We start from the raw sequence: 21727 nt of genomic DNA on the forward strand, positions 1-21727 counted from the left end.
CGAGATGAGGGAGGAGATAAATCCGGGAAATCACCAAAGTGAAACCCGACCACTGCATCCAATACCTGCAACATGCCCTGTGAGGAGAGGCTGAGAGCCCTGGGGCTCTGTAGTCTGGAGAAGACTGAGAGGGGATTTGATACATGTTTATAGATATCTGAGGGCTGGGGGTCAAGAGGGAGGGGACAGGCTCTGCTCAGTTGCTCCCTGCAATAGGACAAGGAGAAATGGACATAAACTACAGCACAGGAGGTTGCACCTCAACACGAGGAGGAACGTCTCCACTGTGAGGGTCACAGAGCACTGGAACAGGCTCTCCAGAGAGGTGGTGGAGTCTCCTTCTCTGGAGACTTTCAAGAGCCATCTGGATGCATTCCTGTGCGACCTGTGCTGGATTCTACGGTCCTGCTCTGGCAGGGCTGGACTCAAAGGTCTCTGGAGGTCCCTTCCAAGCCTTGACAACGTCCCCGTGAGGCCGCGAGCCCAACCGAATCAGCGCAACAAGACCCTGCAGGCCTTTGGAATTATCATGAAAATAGTGTCTTTAATATACAGTTTATATACTTACAATACACTGTTTAAATTTTGTTCATGTACATTACAGGGATATTCATTTGCACCTGGTTTAAATAATCATCATCTGCCTTCAGCCTTTTTACACAAAAGCCCAAACCAGCACAGGGTTCCACACAAACCATGCTTCGTTTTGTAACGGAAATGTACTAAGCCAACGTTTTGGGGCTTTCTTTTCCCCCCCTCCCTTCCCCCCTTTTTTTTCCCCCCTCTTTTATTCCCCTCCCCTACTCCCCCATCCCCACTCCCAATGTTACTTTGTTTTTGACCTACCCGAAGTGAAACTAAAGAGCTAAGAACTAACAGATAGTTTCGATACAATTCAGAAGATTGTCCAAGTCGAAGAGAATCACTCTGCAGATTTCCACGCTGACAGTTGGGTGGCTGTGCACAGAAACGGTAAAGCCTGAAGAACTCCTGGACTATTTGGAGCTTAGGATGTAACAAACAAAGAGTCATTTATTGCTAGGTCTTCACAAGGGGTCTGCATTTCCCTACTGCCCTGTTGCCCTTAATACGGAGAACACAAAGGATGATCTCTCACTTTTAAGATTTCATTCATACCCTCTGCTCGGACATGGGAAAGCTGCAATTCCAGAGCATCAAAAAGAGGAGCCAGGAGGGCCAGGCTATGCCTACAGCTGGTGGTCACCTTTTCAGCAGTCTGGTGCTCCCCTCATTACCTGGCCCACAGGCAGGACTTGCTGACCTGTGTAGCAGGCAAGGCACCTTGCCAGGCAGCATGCTTTATGTAGTGGGGAGACACTGAAGAAGTTGATCCAAGAAGAAAGCACAGGAGAAAACACTTCAAGTATTCACAGACAGGTCTGAAACACAGTGGGGTTTGAGAGAGCATTGCTCCTTCTCTTGAAGCTGCTGTGGAACAAAACCCATTGAAATGGCAAGAAAAATGGTTGCATTGGAAAAAAATATCTCTTCCAAGTGTAGCTTCTAGCTGCAAGGAACACTTCAAAATGCCTTTTCCTTCTAATTTTGGAAAGACCAAACGTTTTGTGTTTCTAAATTTCCAGCTGTAGGGGATTTTTATGACACAGCAAGGAGGCAAACATGCACTCGGAGCTGGTTGCAACACAGCTCTGGTCAGCCAGCCAGGCAGCAATACAAAGAACCTTAATCCTAGGCACGAGTGCTTAAAGGAAACCAGAGCTTCCCCTCAAGTTTCCTCCCCTGGCCAATTCCATGGCCACCTCCAGAAAACCTCTCATGCCAGAATCCAGCTCTCACTGCTGAAGGCAATGACATGAAATTTGCCCAGGCAATAGAAAACTCCATTGTAAATAAATTCTTTTACTGAATCAGTCTGGTTGAGAGCACAGGCATTCCTGACCCTGCTCTGTATTTTCTCTTGATGCTCCCACCATGGGCCCTACAATGGAGAGATTCTTCACCCTTCAAAAGCCAAGGAAGGCAGGTGATGGTGTTACCTTGGCTAGGACTCTGCTCAGCAGCAGGGGATTCTGAAGCTGCCCTGGCATCCCTGGCTCTGGCCACTGGAGGATCCTGGGGTAGCACACTCGCTGATGGACACCACAGGCTCTCCTTGAAGACCTCCACAAATCCTTGCATTCAGTACCACAAAGGCAGAGGGACCTGGGGTTATTTAGACACACTTTGGAAGTCCTCACAATTGACTTTCAAAGGTTAATCCTATTTCTAACTTTCTGAACAGTTAAGTTAGAAAGGTCTCCATGGGCAGCCTAATGCCTCCTTCTCACCTCTTTGCTCCCTTTTGATTGCTCCTTCCTTGTCACATCTACTGCCTGAGTTTTTGCAGCTGGGCAACTGATCTAGCACACTAACTGATGATACTGCAGTCCCTTTCACTGCCACACACCCTCTCCTGGCTCACTCCAAACCAGACAGGTGAGCTTAAACACCACAAGCATTTCCTGTAGCATGGCCCAAAGCCTCACTTGGCCCCTCCTCACCAGTGTGCCATCTGCTGCTTGTGTTCCTTCCCACCTCACTAATGCTTTATTTCAAAGGCATCCTACAGGAGCCCTACCACCTTCCCACACAGATCACAGAATCACCAAGGTTGGAAGAGACCTCAAAAATCATCAAATCCAGCCTGTCACCACAGATCTTATGACTGAACCATGGCACCAAGTGCCAAGTCCAATCCCCAATCTGACAGCAGGAACAGGAGAGCACACAGAGCATGTTTTCAGGTGACTGTAACAGCAGCAGAAGAGACATGAGGGGTTGTCTTTTGCCAATGTGCTGGGTTGACATTTCCCCCCCAACATTAACTTTGCCAGACCAGACACAGAGCAAGGCTACAGCAAGGGCTGTGCTAGCAGGATCTGCTGAGAGAAGAGCCTGTGCACTGAATTGCCTTTCCCATGACAAAGCCGCACAACCAGAAGTCACATTCCTTGCTCCAGCCACCCGACTACAAAAGCAACTTTTGAAACCTACAGGTCATAAACTTTTAATTGGCTAGGGCAGGGTGGCTCAGTAGGAAAACGCCCCTTCTCCCTCCCCTCTAGGCAATGAGCTAGGCAAGACTCTTGTTTTAAAGACATTTAACTCTTTTTGCTCAAAGTAGCGTGGCGAACATCGCCGCGTTACAGGTAGTCAGGAAGATACTGTTAACAAAAATATGCTGCCAGAAGAGTGTGTTAGTGGCACTTCACAGCAATTCTGAACACTCTCAGATGTAGTGTCAAAATGACATGTTTTTGTCTGTCTGAACATGCTTGTGTTAGTAGAAAGAAGGGAGTCACAGCATGTTGCCAACCATTATCTGAACAGAAATAATCCCGTAAGAAATACACGTTGTTGGTTTTTTGCTTTGCAGTTAGCACAAAACTGTAAACTGGGTTGGTGTGTGTCTTTCAGCATCAAATTGCTCAGTAATAAATACAAGTCTCAGTCTTAACAGAGAGTAAAAGTTCCCTTAGTGTCCAGTTTTTAGCAGCTGTTGAACGTTCAGGGATGCGCAAGGCACACCTCTGCGGATTCTCTACCTTTTACTGTCGACATACAAAACCAAAATAACAAGAAGAATATCCATTCACCACTCAAAAATGTTTATCTGCATAGTAAGGATTTTTTCTACTACTATTTACAGGAAGGGCTTTTAGTGCAAAAACCAGGAAGTGATGGATTAGCTGAAGTGCACCGAGCACATCTCGTACAGTTCCACCAATAAGCAGTTGGCATCACATCTTGGGCCGCCAGCCATTAATGAACTGCAGGATTTTCTTCACCTGCAGTTTGCTTAGCTTAAAGTCTTCTGACAGGATTTCTTCTGTAAGCTGAACCAGTAAATTGCCATCAATCTTCTCTGTAACAAAAAATGATATGACATCTTCTGACAGACCAATAAACCTCAGAGACTTAGACACTTCCTCTATCGAGAGTCCTGAAAGGTCCGTGGGTGGCTGCCAGGGAGAGCCATCCCCGCAAGACCTCGGTGCTAACTGGAGGTGGAGGGGAGATGAGAAAGGATAAGACACAGAGAATGCATCCTGCATGCCCTTTTTCATGAGACACTGATCTTCCAGGAGGTCTGGAGAACTAGTCTTTGACTCCTCCTCAGCACCATCTATTTTCAGCGGCAAGGGACTCGTGTCTGTAACTGTCTTCTCTTCGGCTGACTTCGGCGCCCGAGGAGGTAAGGCAGGACACGAATGGCTCTGCTTCGTGCTGCTGACTCCAAGAGTTTTTTCATCAGTGCAGTCTAGAGAGTAACTTGCTGACTTTGGACAGCTGGAGATGGTGTTTGTGAACTCTGCCGGGGTCAGCGGGGAGTACCCTGCCGGCAGCTCACACCCATCGAAGTCAAAAGTCAAAGGTGCTGGACAGTTTCTCTTTGGCGTACCTGGAGTCTTCTGCCTGGGGTAACTGTAGCTCCTGCTTGGATCGAGCAGGAAGTCACTCCTGTTCAGGCCTTCAGCAGTTCCTGACAAGTGGTTTGGCCAAGATAACCTGGAAGGCAGAGCTTCACTTGAGGGGCTTCCCAAAGGCATGGTGCTCTCGGGCTCTTTGGACTCGGGTTTCATCATGTTGCAAGGGTAGCAGGACACAGGTGTGCTGTCAGCTGGGTCGGGGCTGTCGCTCTCCGTGACACTGCTTGAGGAGCAAAGCAGAAAGGATGTTGTTAGTACAAAGAACCCTCCCAAACTCTGGCATTTGAATAAATTAATACATCATCTGACAGAGTCAGAGGGTGGCTGTCACAAGGACAGACTCTTTTTTCCCCCTCTGGCAGTATTTTTCAGATTTGAATTAACAACACATTTGAATATTACATTGACATTTTACTCCTCCTACAAGCTTGACAAGATGCTGATATACCCCAAAGCCTCATGTCTGTTTTTTTCAAGCCTGTAAAAAAAGTGGATGTCTCAATTCAGTTCTGTGTCATCTCCTGAATGCTCAGCCTTTCCTCTGTCAAATTCCTGAGGGACACCGCCGTGGAACAGGAACAGCTTCACACATTCTAGAAGATGTTCTGAGCCTGTATTTTGTATTTATATACCACAGATGTGTCGTGGTGTGAAAAAGCTTACAACAGGGGCAGGCAACCATTGCACCAGACAGGAGCTTGGCTGATGTAAGACACTGCACCAGTGAACACTGAAATAACACAGAATGAGTGAATGCTTACTGCCAAAGGAAGAGTTCCACCGGGAAGGACAAACAGACCTAGGTGTATACACAATCAGAGAATTGTTTCAGTTGGAAAAGACCACTAAGATGGTCCAACCATCAACCCAACACCACCATGCCCACTAAACCACGTCCCAAAGTGCCATGTTTACACACATCTTTTGAACTCCTCCAGAGATGGTGACTCCACCACCTCCCTGGGCAGCCTGTTCCAATGCCTGACCACTCTTGCAGCAAAGAAATTGTTCCTAATATCTAACCTAAACCTCCCATGGTGCAACTTGAGGCCTTCTCCCAGGCAACCAGCACCAGAACAAGAGGACACAGTCTCAAGCTGCGCCAGGGGAGGTTTAGGCTCGAGGTGAGGAGGAAGTTCTTCACCGAGCGAGTCATTCGTCATTGGAACGGGTTGCCCAGGGAGGTGGTTGAGGCATCGACCCTGGAGGCGTTCAAGGGGAGATTGGACGTGGCACTTGGTGCCATGGTCTAGGCATGGGGTCTGTGTTGATAGGTTGGACTCGATGATCCTCGAGGTCCTTTCCAACCTAAGTGATACTGTGATACTATTAGTTGATACTAGGTTGAAATATCTTTAAGCTTAGCCCACAGTGATTTGTTTATGTATCCAGACCCTTACAAAACAATGAGGAGAAACACTTGCTTTTCAAAGGCACCTAGAGAATCACAGAATCATAGAATCAATAAGGTTGGAAAAGACCTCAGAGATCATCAAGTCCAATCTGTCACCCAACACCTCATGACTACTAAACCATGGCACCAAGTGCCATGTCCAATCCCCTCTTGAACACCTCCAGGGATGGTGACTCCACCATCTCCCCGGGCAGCACATTCCAATGGCTAACAACTGCCTCTGTGAAGAACTTTCTCCTCACCTCAAGCCTAAACCTCCCCTGGCGCAATTTGAGAGTTATCCTGACGTACTTCCAGGTGGCAAACCAAGCTCAGCCTCTCCAAGGGAACTGATAGTTTATATCCAGGTGTTCCCCAAGAGACACAGATGCCAAAAACATGCAATCTGTTACCAAAACTAAATGTTTGCCACTTTTATGCCACTTTCTAGAAGAAAGTGTGAAAGACTGGGTTGATCTATAGACTTCTGGCCAATTAAGACAGGACACCAGACAAACAGTTATCAGACTTATAAAGCCCTTAACACAGCAGATAGAAACTAACATAGGGAGGTGGTGGAGTCACCACCACTGGAGGTGTTTAGGAAGAGACTGGATGGGGTGCTTGGTGCCATGGTTTGGTTGATCAGATGGTGTTGGGTGATAGGTTGGACTTGATGATCCCGAAGGTCTTTTCCAACCTGCTTAGTTCTGTTTTAATCACTCACTTCTCTCTCCTGAAGCTATCTCCTCAAGAAGGAACCTCGGTAGTTGGTCTGTGAACTACTCAAGGAGGGCAGCAGCTTCCAACAGAAACAGCACAGTTTGGAGTGGTTTGACACAAAGTTAGCTCCCTATGTGCTTGCAGGGAGTCAGAGAGGAAGCCAGCCTGGACTTGTCCAGCTCAAACACAAAGCACAGATACATAAAGCAGCTCTAATCTATACCACTGGGAAATTAGTTGAATGATTTAAAAGCTGAACAGAATTATTGAAAACTTGATTAACATTTTCAAAGTGCTTCCTTATCCACTCCCCACTAAAGTTAACTCATGGGGATTTGGTGCCAAAGCGTGCAAGAGACACCTCAAATAAAGCTGAAGTCAGGCATTTCTACAGACAGATAAGGAGAAATCATAGTCAGTTGATTTGTGCTGAAAATATTGGCTGCAACCCCTCATGATCCAGAAAATAAGATCATTGATAAAAATGGCAAGGGTTGAAGAGCAAGTTTCACCAGGAATCTGGTTGCTCCACACCTTGCCAACTTTCTAGCAGCTTCCTCTGCAGCTCTAGGGTCAATTCTACCAAAATGGAGCTGCCAGGAGATGAATTTCATGCAAATATTGTGAAGCTCAAGGCAAATAAAACCACCTGCACTCCTGAGAAACTTCACTGCTCATTGATTTCCTGGTTCCTTGGGAGGCAGAATGCATTCTTAGCTACAAAGAGAAAGCAGCAGTTGCTGGGCCCCAAATGCTGGGAGGTCTCATGCTCAGCCTCCTGTGGAGAAGACCTTGACGGATTACCCAACAGGCTTCATAAAAAGCAAACAAGCAGCCTTGATCTAGAGTGATTATTGCCAGATACACAACACTAAGCTGCAGATATGCAGCTTGGCTCGGAAAGACCTTTCCAGCACAAGTTATTATAGCAGTTGCATCCAGGCTGAAGTGATTTCAGTGGTGCTTCAGATCAGTTTGCAATACGTGGGCAGGTTGTACCCCGTCCTTGAAGAGACACCAAAAATAACAGCAAGAAGACACTCAAGGTGAAAAGTAGGTGAGAGTTCAGAAGGTGTGTACACTTTCTACAGCTCAGGGAAGAGCACTGCACTGCTAGGAAAAGGTATGCAGTCACATCATTCATGCTTTACTGACAGCTTTTGACTGGCCTGAATGGGTTTTCCAGCTTGTAGTTTGCACTTGTGCTGAAGTATCACAGAATCATTGAACTGTTGAAGTTGGAAGAGATCTTTGAGATCATCAAGTCTAACCCCTCACCTAGAGCTCACAATCCCACCACTACTGCTAGGCTACCACCACAAACCCATTTCCCTAGCACCCTGTCCACACAGCTTTTAAATACCTCCAGGGATGGTGACTCCCTGGGCAGCCTGTTCCAATGCCTGGTAACCCTTTCTGTGAATAGGTATTTCCCAATATCCAACCTGAACCTCCCTTGGCTCAACTTGAGGCTGTTTCCTCTTGTCCTGAATAGAATCATAGAATCAACAAGGTTGGAAAAGACCTCAAAGATCATCAAGTCCAACCTATCACCCAAGACCTCATGACTACTAAACGATGACACCAAGTGCCACGTCCAATCCCCTCTTGAACACCTCCAGGGATGGTGACTCCACCACCTCCCTGGGCAGCACATTCCAATGGCTAACAGCTCTCTCTGTGAAGAACTTCATCCTCACCTCGAACCTAAACTTTCCCTGGCACAGCTTGAGAGTAAGTTTGATCCTGAAGCTGTTTGGTCCCATTTGCTATACTTCACTTTGCACTCAATGGTGTTCGCTGGCCTCTCTGCTCTCCATCATGCTCCCACCCTGTAGGTTGCCATATAGTTGGCACAACACATTTCTGGATTACCATGTCCCTTTTGTGTCCACACTTGTAGGAGATGGCTGCACTGCATGCCTGTAGCACTGAAATCCTGCCTGAAAAATGGCTTTGAGATGTTATGGTTTGAAGATTCCAGCCTTTCAGGAATTAAACAGAACTGTATGGGATTTGCCATTCAGCCAGCCAGTGACATCTGACAGTGAGATTACCTGCAGCAGTATGTGCACATAGTTTAACAGAAATTGCTCTGTCTCCTACAACTCAATTTCTGCTGGAGCTGTGCTTCCTCTCAAACCTTTAAAAATAACTTGACAGGTTAAGCCCATTTCACAAAGAGTCAGCCAGCTCTGACACAGTACTAGGTCCTCATACACAAGTGCCTTCAAAGAGGACACTGCTAAATTTAACTTTCTCAGAAGGTGCTAGAAGGGGTTCTCCCAGCTCAAACACATACATGTTGTGCAGTCCTGAAGAGTAGTAGGACAGAGTAGGGCTAGGAGAGCGGGTCTGCTGGCGTGCAGGTTTGACTGTGCGAGGAGGGATGGAAGGACTGGTGGAGGACGGCTTGGAACTCCGTGGTGGGACAGGAGGAGCATTCAGGAGCCTGCATTCCTCTTTTACCTGTACAAAAGAAGGACATACAAAGTGAGCAGTGAGAAAATCTGGGCGACAGCACTCTCAGCCAGATGAAACACATCTGGTTCTGCCTTATTCTGTGGAAGGAAATAATTAAAAAGGGAGGAGAAGAGAAACGTGATGCTAAGTATATACATTTGCAACAGTATGTGGCTGTCATAAAGAGATCCAAAAGAAAGCCCTGCTACCAGTAGAGCTACCAGCAACTTTCTTTAGGCTCCTTTTGAGCAGCTTAATATCCACTCCTTTGAAAAGCAGCAGCAATCCCATGATGTACAAGAACCTTCCAGTAACATGCAAAATGTGGCAGGCTGGGCCAGATCACTTTACATTTTGTAAGGGGCAATTCATTAGGGCTTGAGCTTCATTAGTGCTGTTTGTTTAGATGCAATAAACCAAGCTTACGTAATGAGAAGATCTCAGCAGACTTTGATGTTTCCTGACTTACTTCACCAGTGATACTCAGCCATCCAGCTCTAGGATAATTCCCAGCCTTCCTCCCCCGGGAACAGCACATGTTTACCAGATGTGGGGATTCAAACCTGGAGCTTCAGTCCTTCTGGAGCTGCCAAAGCATCCCGGAGAAGGCTGACCACAAAAGGTACAAGTTGAAAGGTAGGAAGAGCCTGTTCAAATAGCACACCTGGCCAAGAGCTCTGGTGTTTGCAAGCAGCCATCTTTGCAGCCTAGAACACATGACTGTAGTAGCACTGCTTATCTGAAATTGACTTTGGTCTGCCCAGGTAGGAGTGAAATACCAGGATCTATCCCCATAGAAACAATGATGGAATTAAGACCTTAATCTCATCAGTACATATTTGAGATAGTAGCTTTATTAAGGAGAGCTGGAGGCAAGCAAGGCCACTGAGAACCAGGCTGCCAGTGAGGATTTTAAAGGACTCACCACCTTTGTTTAGAATAAACTTTATTTAGAATAAACCTTTATTTAGAATAAACCAAACCAGGTTGGAAGAGACCTTCAAGATCATCGTGTCCAACCCATCAACCGATCCAACCCACCCAAACAGCTAACCCATGGCACCAAGCACCCCATCAAGTCTCCTCCTGAACACCTCCAGTGATGGTGACTCCACCACCTCCTTGGGCAGTCCATTCCAATGGGCAATCACTCTCTCTGTGTAAAACTTCCTCCTGACCTCCAGCCTGAACTTCCCCTGGTGCAGCCTGAGACTGTGTCCTCTTGTTCTGGTACTGGCTGCCTGGGAGAAGAGACCATCGTCTGCCTGTCTACAATCTCCCTTCAGGTGGTTATAGAGAGTGATAAGGTCACCCCTGAGTCTCCTCTTCTCCAGGCTGAGCAACCCCAGCTCCCTCAGTCTTTCCTCATAGGGCTTGTGTTCCAAACCCCTCACCAACTTTGTTGCTCTCCCCCTGGGCAAGAGGAGACCTCTCTATGCTCTCCTTGTCTGACACAGTCTTAGCTATAGCAGAAAAGGGAAATTCTCTTTGTGTTTGGAAGTTATATTTAAAATCTAACAACACTGCAGAGCTAAAAGTTATCTTAGCAGCTCTGCAACACATAATTAGCAATTAAAGTGACTTAATTTATTTAAAACCAAAATAAATGTGGAACCTTTTGCAATTCAACTTCAGTGCTTTCAAAACACAAGAAACCATTTAGTACTTTTGTGAAATGGAAAAATGGGGACTAGGACACTGCAGCACATTTCCCCCCCCCCCCCCCCTTAATTCAAAACAAGTCAAAATTACAGGAAATGCCCAACAGCATCAAACACTGAAATAAATCTTGCTCTAAGGGTTCTTATTTGCTCTTTCAAGAAAAAAAATATATAATCAATTTTATTCATGTTTGTTATTGAACTCAGGCATGAAAACCTTCGGCCATTTCAGTGTTGTGCCCCAAGGATGCCTAAGGATTTAATTATTTCCCCCCTCCCCACCCAAGTCAGGCTAGGCAAAGTGAATCCTGTGTGTCATTGAACAGATACCCATTTTGAATAGAATAGAATAAACCAGGTTGGAAGAGACCTTTGAGATCATTGCATCCAACTTATCATCCAACACCACCTAATCAACTAAACCATGCAACCAAGCACCCTATCAAGTCTCCTCCGAAACACCTCCAATGATGGGGACTCCACCACCTCCCTGGGCAGCACATTCCAATGGGCAATCACTCTCTCTGTGTAGAATGTCTTCCTAATCTCCAGCCAAAACCTCCCCTGGGGCAGTTTGAGACTGTGTCCTCTTGCTCTGGTGCTGCTTGCCTGGGAGAAGAGACCAGCCCCCACCTGTCTACAACCTCCCTTCAGGTACTTGTAGACAGCAATAAGGTCTCCCCTGAGCCTCCTCTTCTCCAGGCTAAGCAATCCCAGCTCTCTCAGCCTCTCCTTACAGGGCTGTGCTCCAGACCCCTCCCCAACTTTGTTGCCCTTCTATGGACACCTTCCAGCAAGTCAACCTCCTTCCTAAACTGAGGGGCGCAGAACTGGACACAAGGTGTGGCGTAACCAGTGCCGTGTACAGGGGCAAGTGAGAAAGGCCACTCAGGGCAGCTCGTGGAGCACAGCACATGGTCAAGGGGTTAAAGGGATTCATCCCTGGGCATTCAGAGGTGCTGGTGTAACAAGCTCCACCAAGCTCCCTTGCTGACCTAGATTGCAGATCAGAATGAGGCCACAATACCAGTTTGCAGTCCCAGTTGGTCCCTGTCACAAGACAGCTGCCACACAGAGCCCTTGGGAAACCCAGCAGAGGAAGGAAAAAAAATAGAGATTTTCTAGATTAAACTGACAAGAGCAAGGGGGAACTTCAGGAGAGCCACTCTCACTAGGTCCAAGTGAACAGTAATAAAATAACCATGGGAGAGGATGGGAACAGCCAGCATGCAGCATGATGACCACCTTGGTGGCTGCTGCTGTAAGTAAGCAATACTCCTGTGCCCAGCAGCACTCGAGGCCAGACACACAGACAGGGCATCTGCACTGCACACCACAGGACTTTGATTCATCACTGTCTGAGCCCTCCTGCCTCCAACACTCCTCCCACGACCCAGGAATGGTGACCCCTTCCTGATGGCATGAGGCGGAGTTTAAGACCTCTGCTCCTTTTCCTTGGTACCAGCCCAAGCTCTGCCAGAACCCTCCAGGCCCTGGGGTGGCACTTCTAGATCTGGGCATCACAGGTGCCCTTCACAGTGATCACTTCTGAGGTCACCTGAATAAAACCCACCCCATCAGGAGCATGACCATGAGCATAACTCAAACTGGTCCAGTGCCTCTTGCCAGCAGGAGACTGAACTTCCAGCACACTCCATCAGGGACATGCTTTAAATCAATCAGGAAAGCAGCCTCTCAATTTATGCAAATTAGTGTTTGGGGACTGAAGCAATTTCTAATTTACAGGCCTTAAATCAGAGCTCACTTCTGCCCTCCCTTATGCCTCCATGCTACACTGACTCTGTGAAAGGTGTTTTAGAAAATACACACTACATCAGAATGCTTCATCCTGCCAGAGAGAAGAAAACCAGAAGAGCTTCTGAAATACCCAAGTGTCCTTACGGCTTCTGGAAATAGCTCCTGTACACACATCTTAAATTCAGTGCATGCAAAAATACAATTGCCAGCCAACCTTTATAGAAAAATGCTATGGAATATCATTCTAGAGGGAGTGATGACTAAAGCACATGTTCAGCAGCAGCTCCTGAGATGTATTTATTCTATAAATAGCCTACACAGAAACCGTGCAAACACCTCCTTGGCCCCAGCCCACTGATGAATTCAGTAGGTCACTGATACTCATACCAAAGCTGTTCCAGGAAGCCACAACACCACCCAAGTCTAAATTGTCATCATCTATGGAGATGCAGGGGTTTTGTTTTGTTCTTCTGTGGGGTTAAACTCCCTGCCCACCTCTAAATGCAAGCTAATACCGTTAGCAGAAATGATTTCTCCTACGTGGCTGGAAAGCAACGCTGAAACTGCTGACAGCATTCACACAATACCTCAGTGATGGCATAACAAAGTTGCATGCTTTCCAAAATGGCCTTAGAAGACAACACAAGCATCTACCCCAAACACCACCCTGCTGCCCCAGAAGGGAGTCACTATGCCACACGGTTTCCCCAGGTGTGAGGCTCCACACTGATGCTGCGCAGGTGCTTCACAGCTCTCCTAGCATCGCATCAATCGCACCTCAGGCATGACCTGGAAGACTGGGCAGCCTCCAGCCAGGAGGTCAGCCTTAGTCTGCTGCATGGGCAGCCTTCCTCCCCCACTGTCCCCTCCCCACCACTGGCTCTGGTGCTCACTTGACCCTGTGCTGAAGCAGTTCAGCTTGCAGAAATCAGCAGGAAACTAATCATTCTCCAGATCCAGGACCTGGCTGCCTGCCCAGGCACAGGAGTGCCAGAGCCTGCACAAAAGAGGAGCCAGGACCATGTGGCTGGGAAAGGAGGAGGAGGAGGGTGGGGCCAGCCCCACGCCGGTTTACATCAGCGTAAGCTGCCAGGGAACCTCATCCTGATACGGTGCTGCCGGGCACCCGTCCAAGAGTCTGGACAGCGCGTCGGCGCGCACCTGACCTCGGAAGCGGCGAAGTGCTCTCGGGTTCCCGCACTGAGACAGGACATGTAAACACCGTGCTGCAAGACATAATGCCCTGACTTCCCTTCCCTTGCCTTGCTGAAGCTGCTGTTGCTGGGGTTTGGGAAGTGTTGGCGGCTCGGTCACAGGGCTGCAGTTGTGCCTTTCATGTCTGCGCTGGAGCTCTCCTCCCTGCATCCCCCCAGCAGCTGCACAGCCTGGCCAGGGGAATCTCCACAGCAATCCACTGCAGGCTAATCCAGCACAAAGAAACACAACTCAGCTTTCCAGTGACCTGGCTCATGATGGAAAGGCTGCAGCCCACACTGCTGGACTGTTTGACGGCAAAGGAAGGGGATGGGATCTCCAGGGTTTGCTGCAGTTTGGTTTTAGATTAGTCTCAGTTTACTGTGCAGCCATGCTCTTAAAATTGCCATTAGTCTGCAAATGGAACAGTATTTTCTTTATTAAACTGCAGCAAACCCCTGCAAAAGTAGTTCATTAAATCATAATATCTGTCAAGTTTCCTGTGACCCAAGTACAGATCATTCACATTTTGCTGAAGGTTCCTAGCCACTCTTTCCTGGGGGAAGTCTTTTTTTCCCTTCATGCCTTTTAAAAAGCAAACATCTAGCACTATGTTAAGGGACCATGTAATGGTTGGATTTTCCATGCAGACCACATAAGCTCCTGTTGACCAAACATATTTGCATTTTTGCTTCTGACATCTCCTTGACATTTCAGGTTTGGAGAAGTGAGTTCTCCCAGGAGTTTTCATTAGAAACCCTAAGACAGGAAATGTGCTCTGTTTAAAACTGAGTCCTTCTAAAGGGCTCACTTGTCAGCTCTGCAGAGCTCCTATTAAGCAGGTTTGCTTTCAACAAGCAGCACAGAGCAATTAGTCCAGGACTAGCCTGATAAAGTTTCCTAGAGGTCACTGACACTTCATGTTCTCCCAAATCTGCCATGGACTCATAACAGAGAAGACAATCCCTCATTAAGCAACACTTCAAGCCCATGAAAGTTCTAACTGTCCTCATCATCAGGGCCTGTTAATTGAAGACAGACACACACTAAGGTGATCTGAGGCACTTCAAGTAGGGTCAAGCCCCACAATCTGTGGCCACAGAAAGCATGAGAAAACATGGAGGCCATGTGCAGAGGTGATGTGGAAAGCCAGGGAAGGAAGTGACCTACCAATTCTTAGACCTTGCTTGTGGGAAGAAAACACCCCAATAACTATCACCTGAAGGTACCAGAATAAAGCTACTAGATCAGTTATATAAAGTATATGCTACTTATTTTTAGGACATGACTTACACTTGGTAGGCAACCAGCTGAAGCTGCACATCTCACAGGGTCTCAGTGTTTCCTTGCCCTCCATGTGTCCCCCCTCCCAAGCCTTCCCTGACAAAGTCCCCAAGAGAACTCTGCCCAGCTAAAATCACAAATGAATTGACATAAATAAGCCTGACTTACTGCTTCTGATTTGGGAGGCACTGGAGGTGGAGGTAGGGAAACATCTGAAGACTTCGTGGTTGCTCCAACAGTCGCAGGCACGGGAAGAGACGCGGGACCACACTTTGATCGGAAAGAGCCTCTGTAGTTGTCACATTTGCTCTTCTCACTCAGCGAGCGAGTGAGAGGCTGCTCTCCAGCCTTCCCAGACCCTTGGTCCAACCACAGCTCCTCGTAAGGAAGTTCTGGCTTGGCAGGCAGGAACATCGATTCCTCACTAACTTCGGGGAAAAGGTAATCGCTGCCGCTGTCGCCGGACTCCTGGTACTGCAGAGCGTCGTGAGAGAAGAGGGCCCACTCGTTGCACAGGTCCCTGCAGCCGTGGAGGTTCACCTCACTGTTGCCGTGCAGGTTGTTGCCGTAGACGCAGACGGAGAGGCGGTGGAAGGACTGGGTGAGCTCGTCCCGTGCGTAGCTGAGGGAGCTGGGCACGTGGCTGTGCCCCGGGCACCGACTCTTCTTCGGGCTCTTGCACTCCTCGTTCCAGTCGGCCTTCACGTCTCGCACGGCGCGGGAGTACTCATCTATGTCGAACTGCTCCTGGCAAACGTTAAACCAGTGCTGGATGAGGGTTTCATGCCACAGCTCCCCCTTCACCAGGCTGTCGGGGAGGGTGAATTTTGGGAGCATCAAGTGCAAGGGAAAATGCATGGGGATGATTTTGTTGCCGCGAAGCACGCAGCAAACCACCACAGTCTTGGTTTGGATGTTGACAAACTTGTACCTGTGCCCCTCGCGGATGAAGTGCAGGTCGTAAGGGTTCCGTGGCGTGGGGCTGGGCACGGTCACGTTCACAGGCAGCCTGGTTTTTTCCACGATGTTGCGAATCGTGTGCTCCCCTTCCTGCATCTGCACCTCCAGCGGGCTGCGGGTGCTGAACTTGCCCTTACACTGGAAAGGGAGGCTGATGCTTTCGTTGGTCCTGTGGTTCATGCAGATGAGGCAGGGCATCTTGCCTCTGCCCAGCTTGCTGATCGAATTGAGCTTCCCGATTTTCTTGAAGATGGTGTTGAGGCGTGACTTCTCCTTCGAAGATTTTGCATACAGGATTTCTGCTTGCCCCATCAGCGTGAGCTCATCCCCAGTGCTAAGGGTAATGTTGTAAACCTCAGTGTCTTCGTTGCATTCACCTGAAGCCACCTGCAAAATAATAATAATAATAATAATAATAACAATAATAATAATAGTAGTAGTAGTAATAATAATAGTAATAATAATATCTGCTTTTTCCCCACTGAGGATAATACTTCAAATCACACACAGAATCACAGACTCGCCAGGGTTGGAAGAGACCTCAAAGATCATCAAGTCCAACCTGTCACCACAGACCTCATGACTAAACCATGGCACCAAGTACCATGTTCAATCCCCTCTTGAATACCTCCAGGGATGGTGACTCCACAATGATATCAAAATCTATTGAGACTGAACTGCTGTTCAGCCTGGAGAAGAGAAGGCTCTGGGAAGACCTAACAATGACCTTCCAGTACCTGAAGGAGGTTTGTAAGAAGGATGGAGAGAGACTGCTTACAAAGGCCTGTAGTGATAGGACAAGGGGCAATAGCTTCAAACTAGAAAGAGCAGATTTAGATTGGATGTTAGGAACCATCTCTTTAACATGAGGGTAGTGGAACACTGGAACAGGTTGCCCAGGGAGGTGGTGGAGTCACCATCCCAAGTAACCTTTTTTAATTGTTCTGCACATTCCTGCACCTTACTTGAGGGGAACCAGCCACCTGAAACTGCCAAAGAAGGCATGAGAACAAACACACTGGACTTTTAAAGAAAGGACAAATCCACATATCCCAGCAATTGAAGTAGCCACTTGTGTCACACAGCTGGGACACATCAGGTCTGCATTCCCTTGGGGATCTTTTTCCCACCCTCTTGTTTTCACTGTTTGCTAGAATATATCGGCCAGGCTCTTGAGGGAAGCCAACTTTTTTCACCCTCTTCAGCTCCCCAAGGAGCAGAAAAAGTGATGTCATCATTATGGTGAAGCACATCCCTTTGATATAATCTCTTCCAGGCTAGGAACAATGACAGATGACATTTATTCCCTGAAGGAAAAGTCAAGAGTATTAGTCTGTCCTATATGTCTAGCTCCCCCCTCTGCTTTGCTCTCCTAGCCATAGACTTCCTTCCTCATTTTTTGATCATAATTGCAATTTAAGAGATTAAACAACATATGCACAGCCATGTGCGTGCTTTTCTAGTATGGAAATTGTACTGGAAGGGAAAAAAAAAAGGCAAAACAGATGTCCAAGGCTCATTTGTTCTTGAAGTTATTTCCTTAAGACTGGAATAGCTCTTTGTAGACAAGACTGCTCTGCTTCATATTGGAGTGGTTTAACGTAGAAAGTCCTCTGCAGAGACCTAACAGAACCCACCCAGCTCTTCCTCAGTAGCAGCAGATACCTACTCACACAGGAAGGTACAGCAGATAAACAGTAATTGGCCTGTTACAGACGATTTCATTTGGCAACACTGAACATGCTAAAAAGAACCCTACAAAAGAAAGCATCTGCTAAAATTGTATATCCCTTCCTCACCCCTGCAACCCCTACACAACTTCACAGAGCTGTGCGAACTTCAAATTCCAAGCCTCAGACTGGAGCACCATCACACAACAGCCCCTGCATGAAATCAAGGCTGTAATTCCAACCAGTTAATAACTGGGGAGGCTGTGAACAACGCTTCCTCCTCCTGTACAGGGTGTTCTGCAATTCACCCACGTTTGTCAAGCTGTGATTACCTTCTGCAAGCCTTGCAGAGCAGAGGCAGAGGCAGCCCCGCCGAGGTGTGCCGCCTTAGCACTTCAGCCTGCAGGCTTCCGGAGAGGAAGTCGTTCAAGCCCTCAATTATCTAAACAAACACTAATTGGTCTAATCCAGGAAACTAGCAGGATTTATGGTAGGCAATACTCATTCACAGTTCACACTGCTGGCCAGAAAACATTTTGAAACACCTCGACATGAAAGCAAAATGCTTGTGTTTGCTGCTGATAACAACGGCGGGATGCTCATTGCTGGTTTCTCCTCAAAACCGCTGCTGAGTGCTGCTTTTGAGCTGTGGCCATGGAACCCTGCCTTTGAGGGAGCTGATAAGGGCTGAGGACACACACACGGGGCTCTGTGCAGGTACTGTTCAAGCCCTCTCTTCTCTCTCTGCGGGGATCTGGTCTGTAAGAAAATGAGTTTCTAGCACCAGCAAGTCCCTAGTTCCCTCAATAGCTCCTCATAAGGCTTGTTCTTTAGATCCTTCCCCTTCAGGGAACTGGAGTTGTTTAGTATGGAGGAGGCTCAGGAAAGACCTCATTGCTCTCTGTAACTCCCTGAAAAGAGGTTGTAGTGAAGTGGGAGTTGGTCTCTCCTCCCTAGTATCAAGCAATAGGAAGAAAGGAAATGGCCTCAAGTTGCACCATGGGAGGTTTAGGTGGGATATTAGGAAAAATGTCTTTGCTGCCAGAGTGGTCATTGGAACAGGCTGCCCAGGGAGGTGTTGGAGTTCAAAAAACACATGGACATGGCACCTGGGGACATAGTTTAGCAGGCATGGCGCTGTCAGGTTGGCAGCTGAACTTGATGACCTGAGAGGTCTTTTCCAGCCTTAAGGATCTTGTGATTCTAGGTCCTAACAAAAGGCTTCTGCACTGCCAGGTATTTTAGCTGGAGATGCTGTGGTTACAGCTTTCTGTCACTTCCTGCAGGACACCAGCCGGACCAAGGGAGCTGTCACAGCCTACGGGGCTGTGGGAGCTCTTGCCTGGCCAACTCGCAGCTCCCTGGTGATTCACAACAAACAAGTCACTGCAGAAGGAAATGGTGGGTCAGATGTGAAACCACAGAGGTAACTCACTGGCTGAGCTTCACAAGCAAGGTCTCATAAAGCAGCTGCTTATTTATGGCACCCATTTCAAGCAGTCAAATAGCAAATGGACTTTTTGATGCAAGGGGCATGGTTAAAGACAAAATTATACTCAATTAAAACATCTGGAAAACATTCTTCCTTCTTAAAAAAAATGTAACTAATATAGTTGCCTCAATGTTACTGTGCTGGAACTAAAAAGGAAATCGTGCCACAGCCCCAGTTTGGCACATTCTGCACTCTTTCCTTCTGAACAAAAATCCAAAGTAGCAGCTGCTGTCCGAAATTGTAATTAAAAACTGAAAAAGGGAAATGAAAAGTCTTAATTCTGCACAGCTCTATTCTTCCCCACTAAACTCTGCTGTGGGTTCAATCAAGAGAAGCATAGCCAGCAGGTTGAGGGAGGGGATTCTCCCCCCTCTACTCTGCTCTGGTGAGACCCCACCTGGAGTATTGCATCCAGTTCTGGAGCCCCTATTACAGGAAGGATCTGGAGGTGCTGGAAGGTGTCCAGAGAAGGGCCATGAGGATGAGCAGAGGGCTGGAGATCCTCTCCTGTGTGGACAGACTGAGGAAGCTAGGGCTGTTCAGTCTAGAGAAGAGAAGGTTCTGAGGAGACATAATTGTGGCCTTCCAGTATCTGCAGAGGGCTACAAGAAAGCTGGGGAGGGACTTTTTAGGGTGTCAGGGAGTGATAGGACTGGGGGAAATGGAACAAAAATAGAAATGGGTAGATTCAGATTGGATGTTAGGAAGAAGTTCTTCACTGTGAGGGTGGTGAGACACTGGAAGAGGTTGCCCAGGGAGGTGGTGGAAGTCTCAGGCCTGGAGGTGTTTGCAGCCAGGCAGGATGTGGCTGTGAGCAACCTGCTGTAGTGTGAGGCGTCCCTGCCCGTGGCAGGGGGGTTGGAACTGGCTGATCTTTGAGGTTGCTTCTAATTCTAACAATTCTGTGATTCTATGTGAAAGCTGCTGGTACACTTCAGCAGGCTAAGGTTAAAATTGAAGTTCTTCAAGTCAAGAAGACTAACTCCTCTCTTCTCGTGTTAGGTTAACTCCTTCATGACCGCATGGTATTTAGCATTATAAAGCATATATGGCAGGCAAAACTATTCCAGGACATTAGCAACCATTCTATACCAGATATCTCATTTATATATCTCAATATGTATCATACACATAACAATGCACAGTTTTGGGTTCACAGATTACACAGGTAAATGAGCTTTACTTGGTCCTTGTAGCAGTGAGCTGTGCAAAACAAACTTGCTCTGTCTTGTTCACTTGAATATTTCACTTTACCACTAGCCACAAAACTTACAAAAATGTCAACAAAGCACAGGACATTGGGGGGACTTGCAGAATCCCCCAGGCTGGGCATGATTCTCCTTGTTCCTCAAAGCAGGTGTGGTTACAACAGGCTGCCCAGGGCCATGTCCAGGTCAATTTTCAGTTTCTCCAGAGATGGAGAATCCACATCTTCTCTGGGCAATCTCTTTCCGTGTTCAATCACCTTCATGTTAAAAAAATATGATTTTTTTTCTTATATTGGAGCAAAGTTCTCATGTTCCAGCCTGTGCCTGTTGCTTCTTGTCCTCCCCATGGGCACCACAGAGGAGTCTGCCTTCTTCACACCCTCCCGTTGGATAGAGATAGGTTCTCATAGCAAAGACATCTCCCCTCAGCCCTCTCAAGGCTGAACAAAGCCAGTTCTCCCTTCCTCTCCTAAGACATAATTTGCTGCAGCTCCCTGACCATCTTGGTGTACTGGGCTCACTCCCACATGTCAACATCTTCCCTGTCTTAGTGTGCTGTTGGAAAAAAGCCATTTCCAAAACTGGAAGCAATGCTCCAGCTGTAGCATCACAAGTCCTGAATGATGGGGAATTAATCACCATCCTTGACTTTCTGGCTACACTCCTGCTAATTCAGACCAATATGCTGTTGGCTGCCTTTGCCACATCACCACTGTCATCTACAAACTCCCTCCCTTCAGACTTTCCACAGAGCCACTTTCTAGCCCGTCAGCCTGTGGCAGTGCTCCTGACATCCCAGGTACTGGGCTTTGTGCTTGCTTTTGGAGAACCTCAGAGGGCTCCCATCACCTCAGGAACGAGTCAAGCACAGCAGCTCCTCAGAAGAGATTTGCTTCATGCCAAATAGTAGCACATTAACTACACTGTGATGTTCAAAACAATGTTTAGATGTGGCACTTCAGGACATGGTTCAGTGGCCATGGTGGTGTTGGGTTAATGGTTGGACTTGATGGCCTCAGAAGTCTTTTCCAACCTTAATGATTCTATGATCTGGGAGAAAGTGTGCATCAAAAATTACTTCTAAAAGGAGAGTGGGTAACCCCACACCAGATTTGGTTCCCTTTACCTTTTAAGCTTCCATCAATGACCCAACAGGCTTTGCCCTTGCAAGCCGTGCTGTGCTCTGTCACCCCCCTGTTGAGAGCATGCCCCAGACTCCCTCCACTTCCCACTGCGAACTCAGTGATAGGGTCAGCAGAGCCCTGTGCTATTCCAGACACTTGGAACTGCTGGTGGCACATCCCAGCCCACACACATGACATGGCATTTCACTGGCATATGACAGAGAGAAGACACCAGTACATGATCTCAGTGCCCAAGTTCAGGCAGCCCAGAGCACAGACTGAGGTAGAAACAGTGCTATAATGGTGAACTGTTAGCATCTCCTCATAAATCTGGAAAACAGGGAAG

The 21727-nt window shown here is 47.6% G+C and overlaps 1 protein-coding gene across 3 annotated transcripts in view; it reads right to left on the reverse strand.

The window, feature by feature from the left end:
• Positions 1-524: 524 nt before the first annotated feature.
• GAREM1 (GRB2 associated regulator of MAPK1 subtype 1) overlaps positions 525-21727 on the reverse strand; it is a 111851-nt gene continuing 90648 nt past the window's right edge. For 2 of the 3 annotated variants that reach the window (XM_068158759.1, XM_068158761.1), the window contains 3 exons: positions 15096-16274; positions 8870-9036; positions 525-4674 (listed from right to left, as the gene is read on the reverse strand). In XM_068158759.1, the coding sequence (XP_068014860.1) occupies positions 3762-4674; positions 8870-9036; positions 15096-16274 (2259 nt within the window). In that variant the 3' untranslated portion in view covers positions 525-3761. The remainder of the gene's footprint in view (positions 4675-8869; positions 9037-15095; positions 16275-21727) is intronic. The other variant, XM_068158760.1, reaches the window with a different exon arrangement.

Source organism: Melanerpes formicivorus, unplaced genomic scaffold (assembly GCF_026170545.1).
Source record: "Melanerpes formicivorus ecotype bairdi unplaced genomic scaffold, bMelFor1.0.p_v2 SCAF_42, whole genome shotgun sequence".
Lineage (NCBI taxonomy): Eukaryota > Metazoa > Chordata > Aves > Piciformes > Picidae > Melanerpes > Melanerpes formicivorus.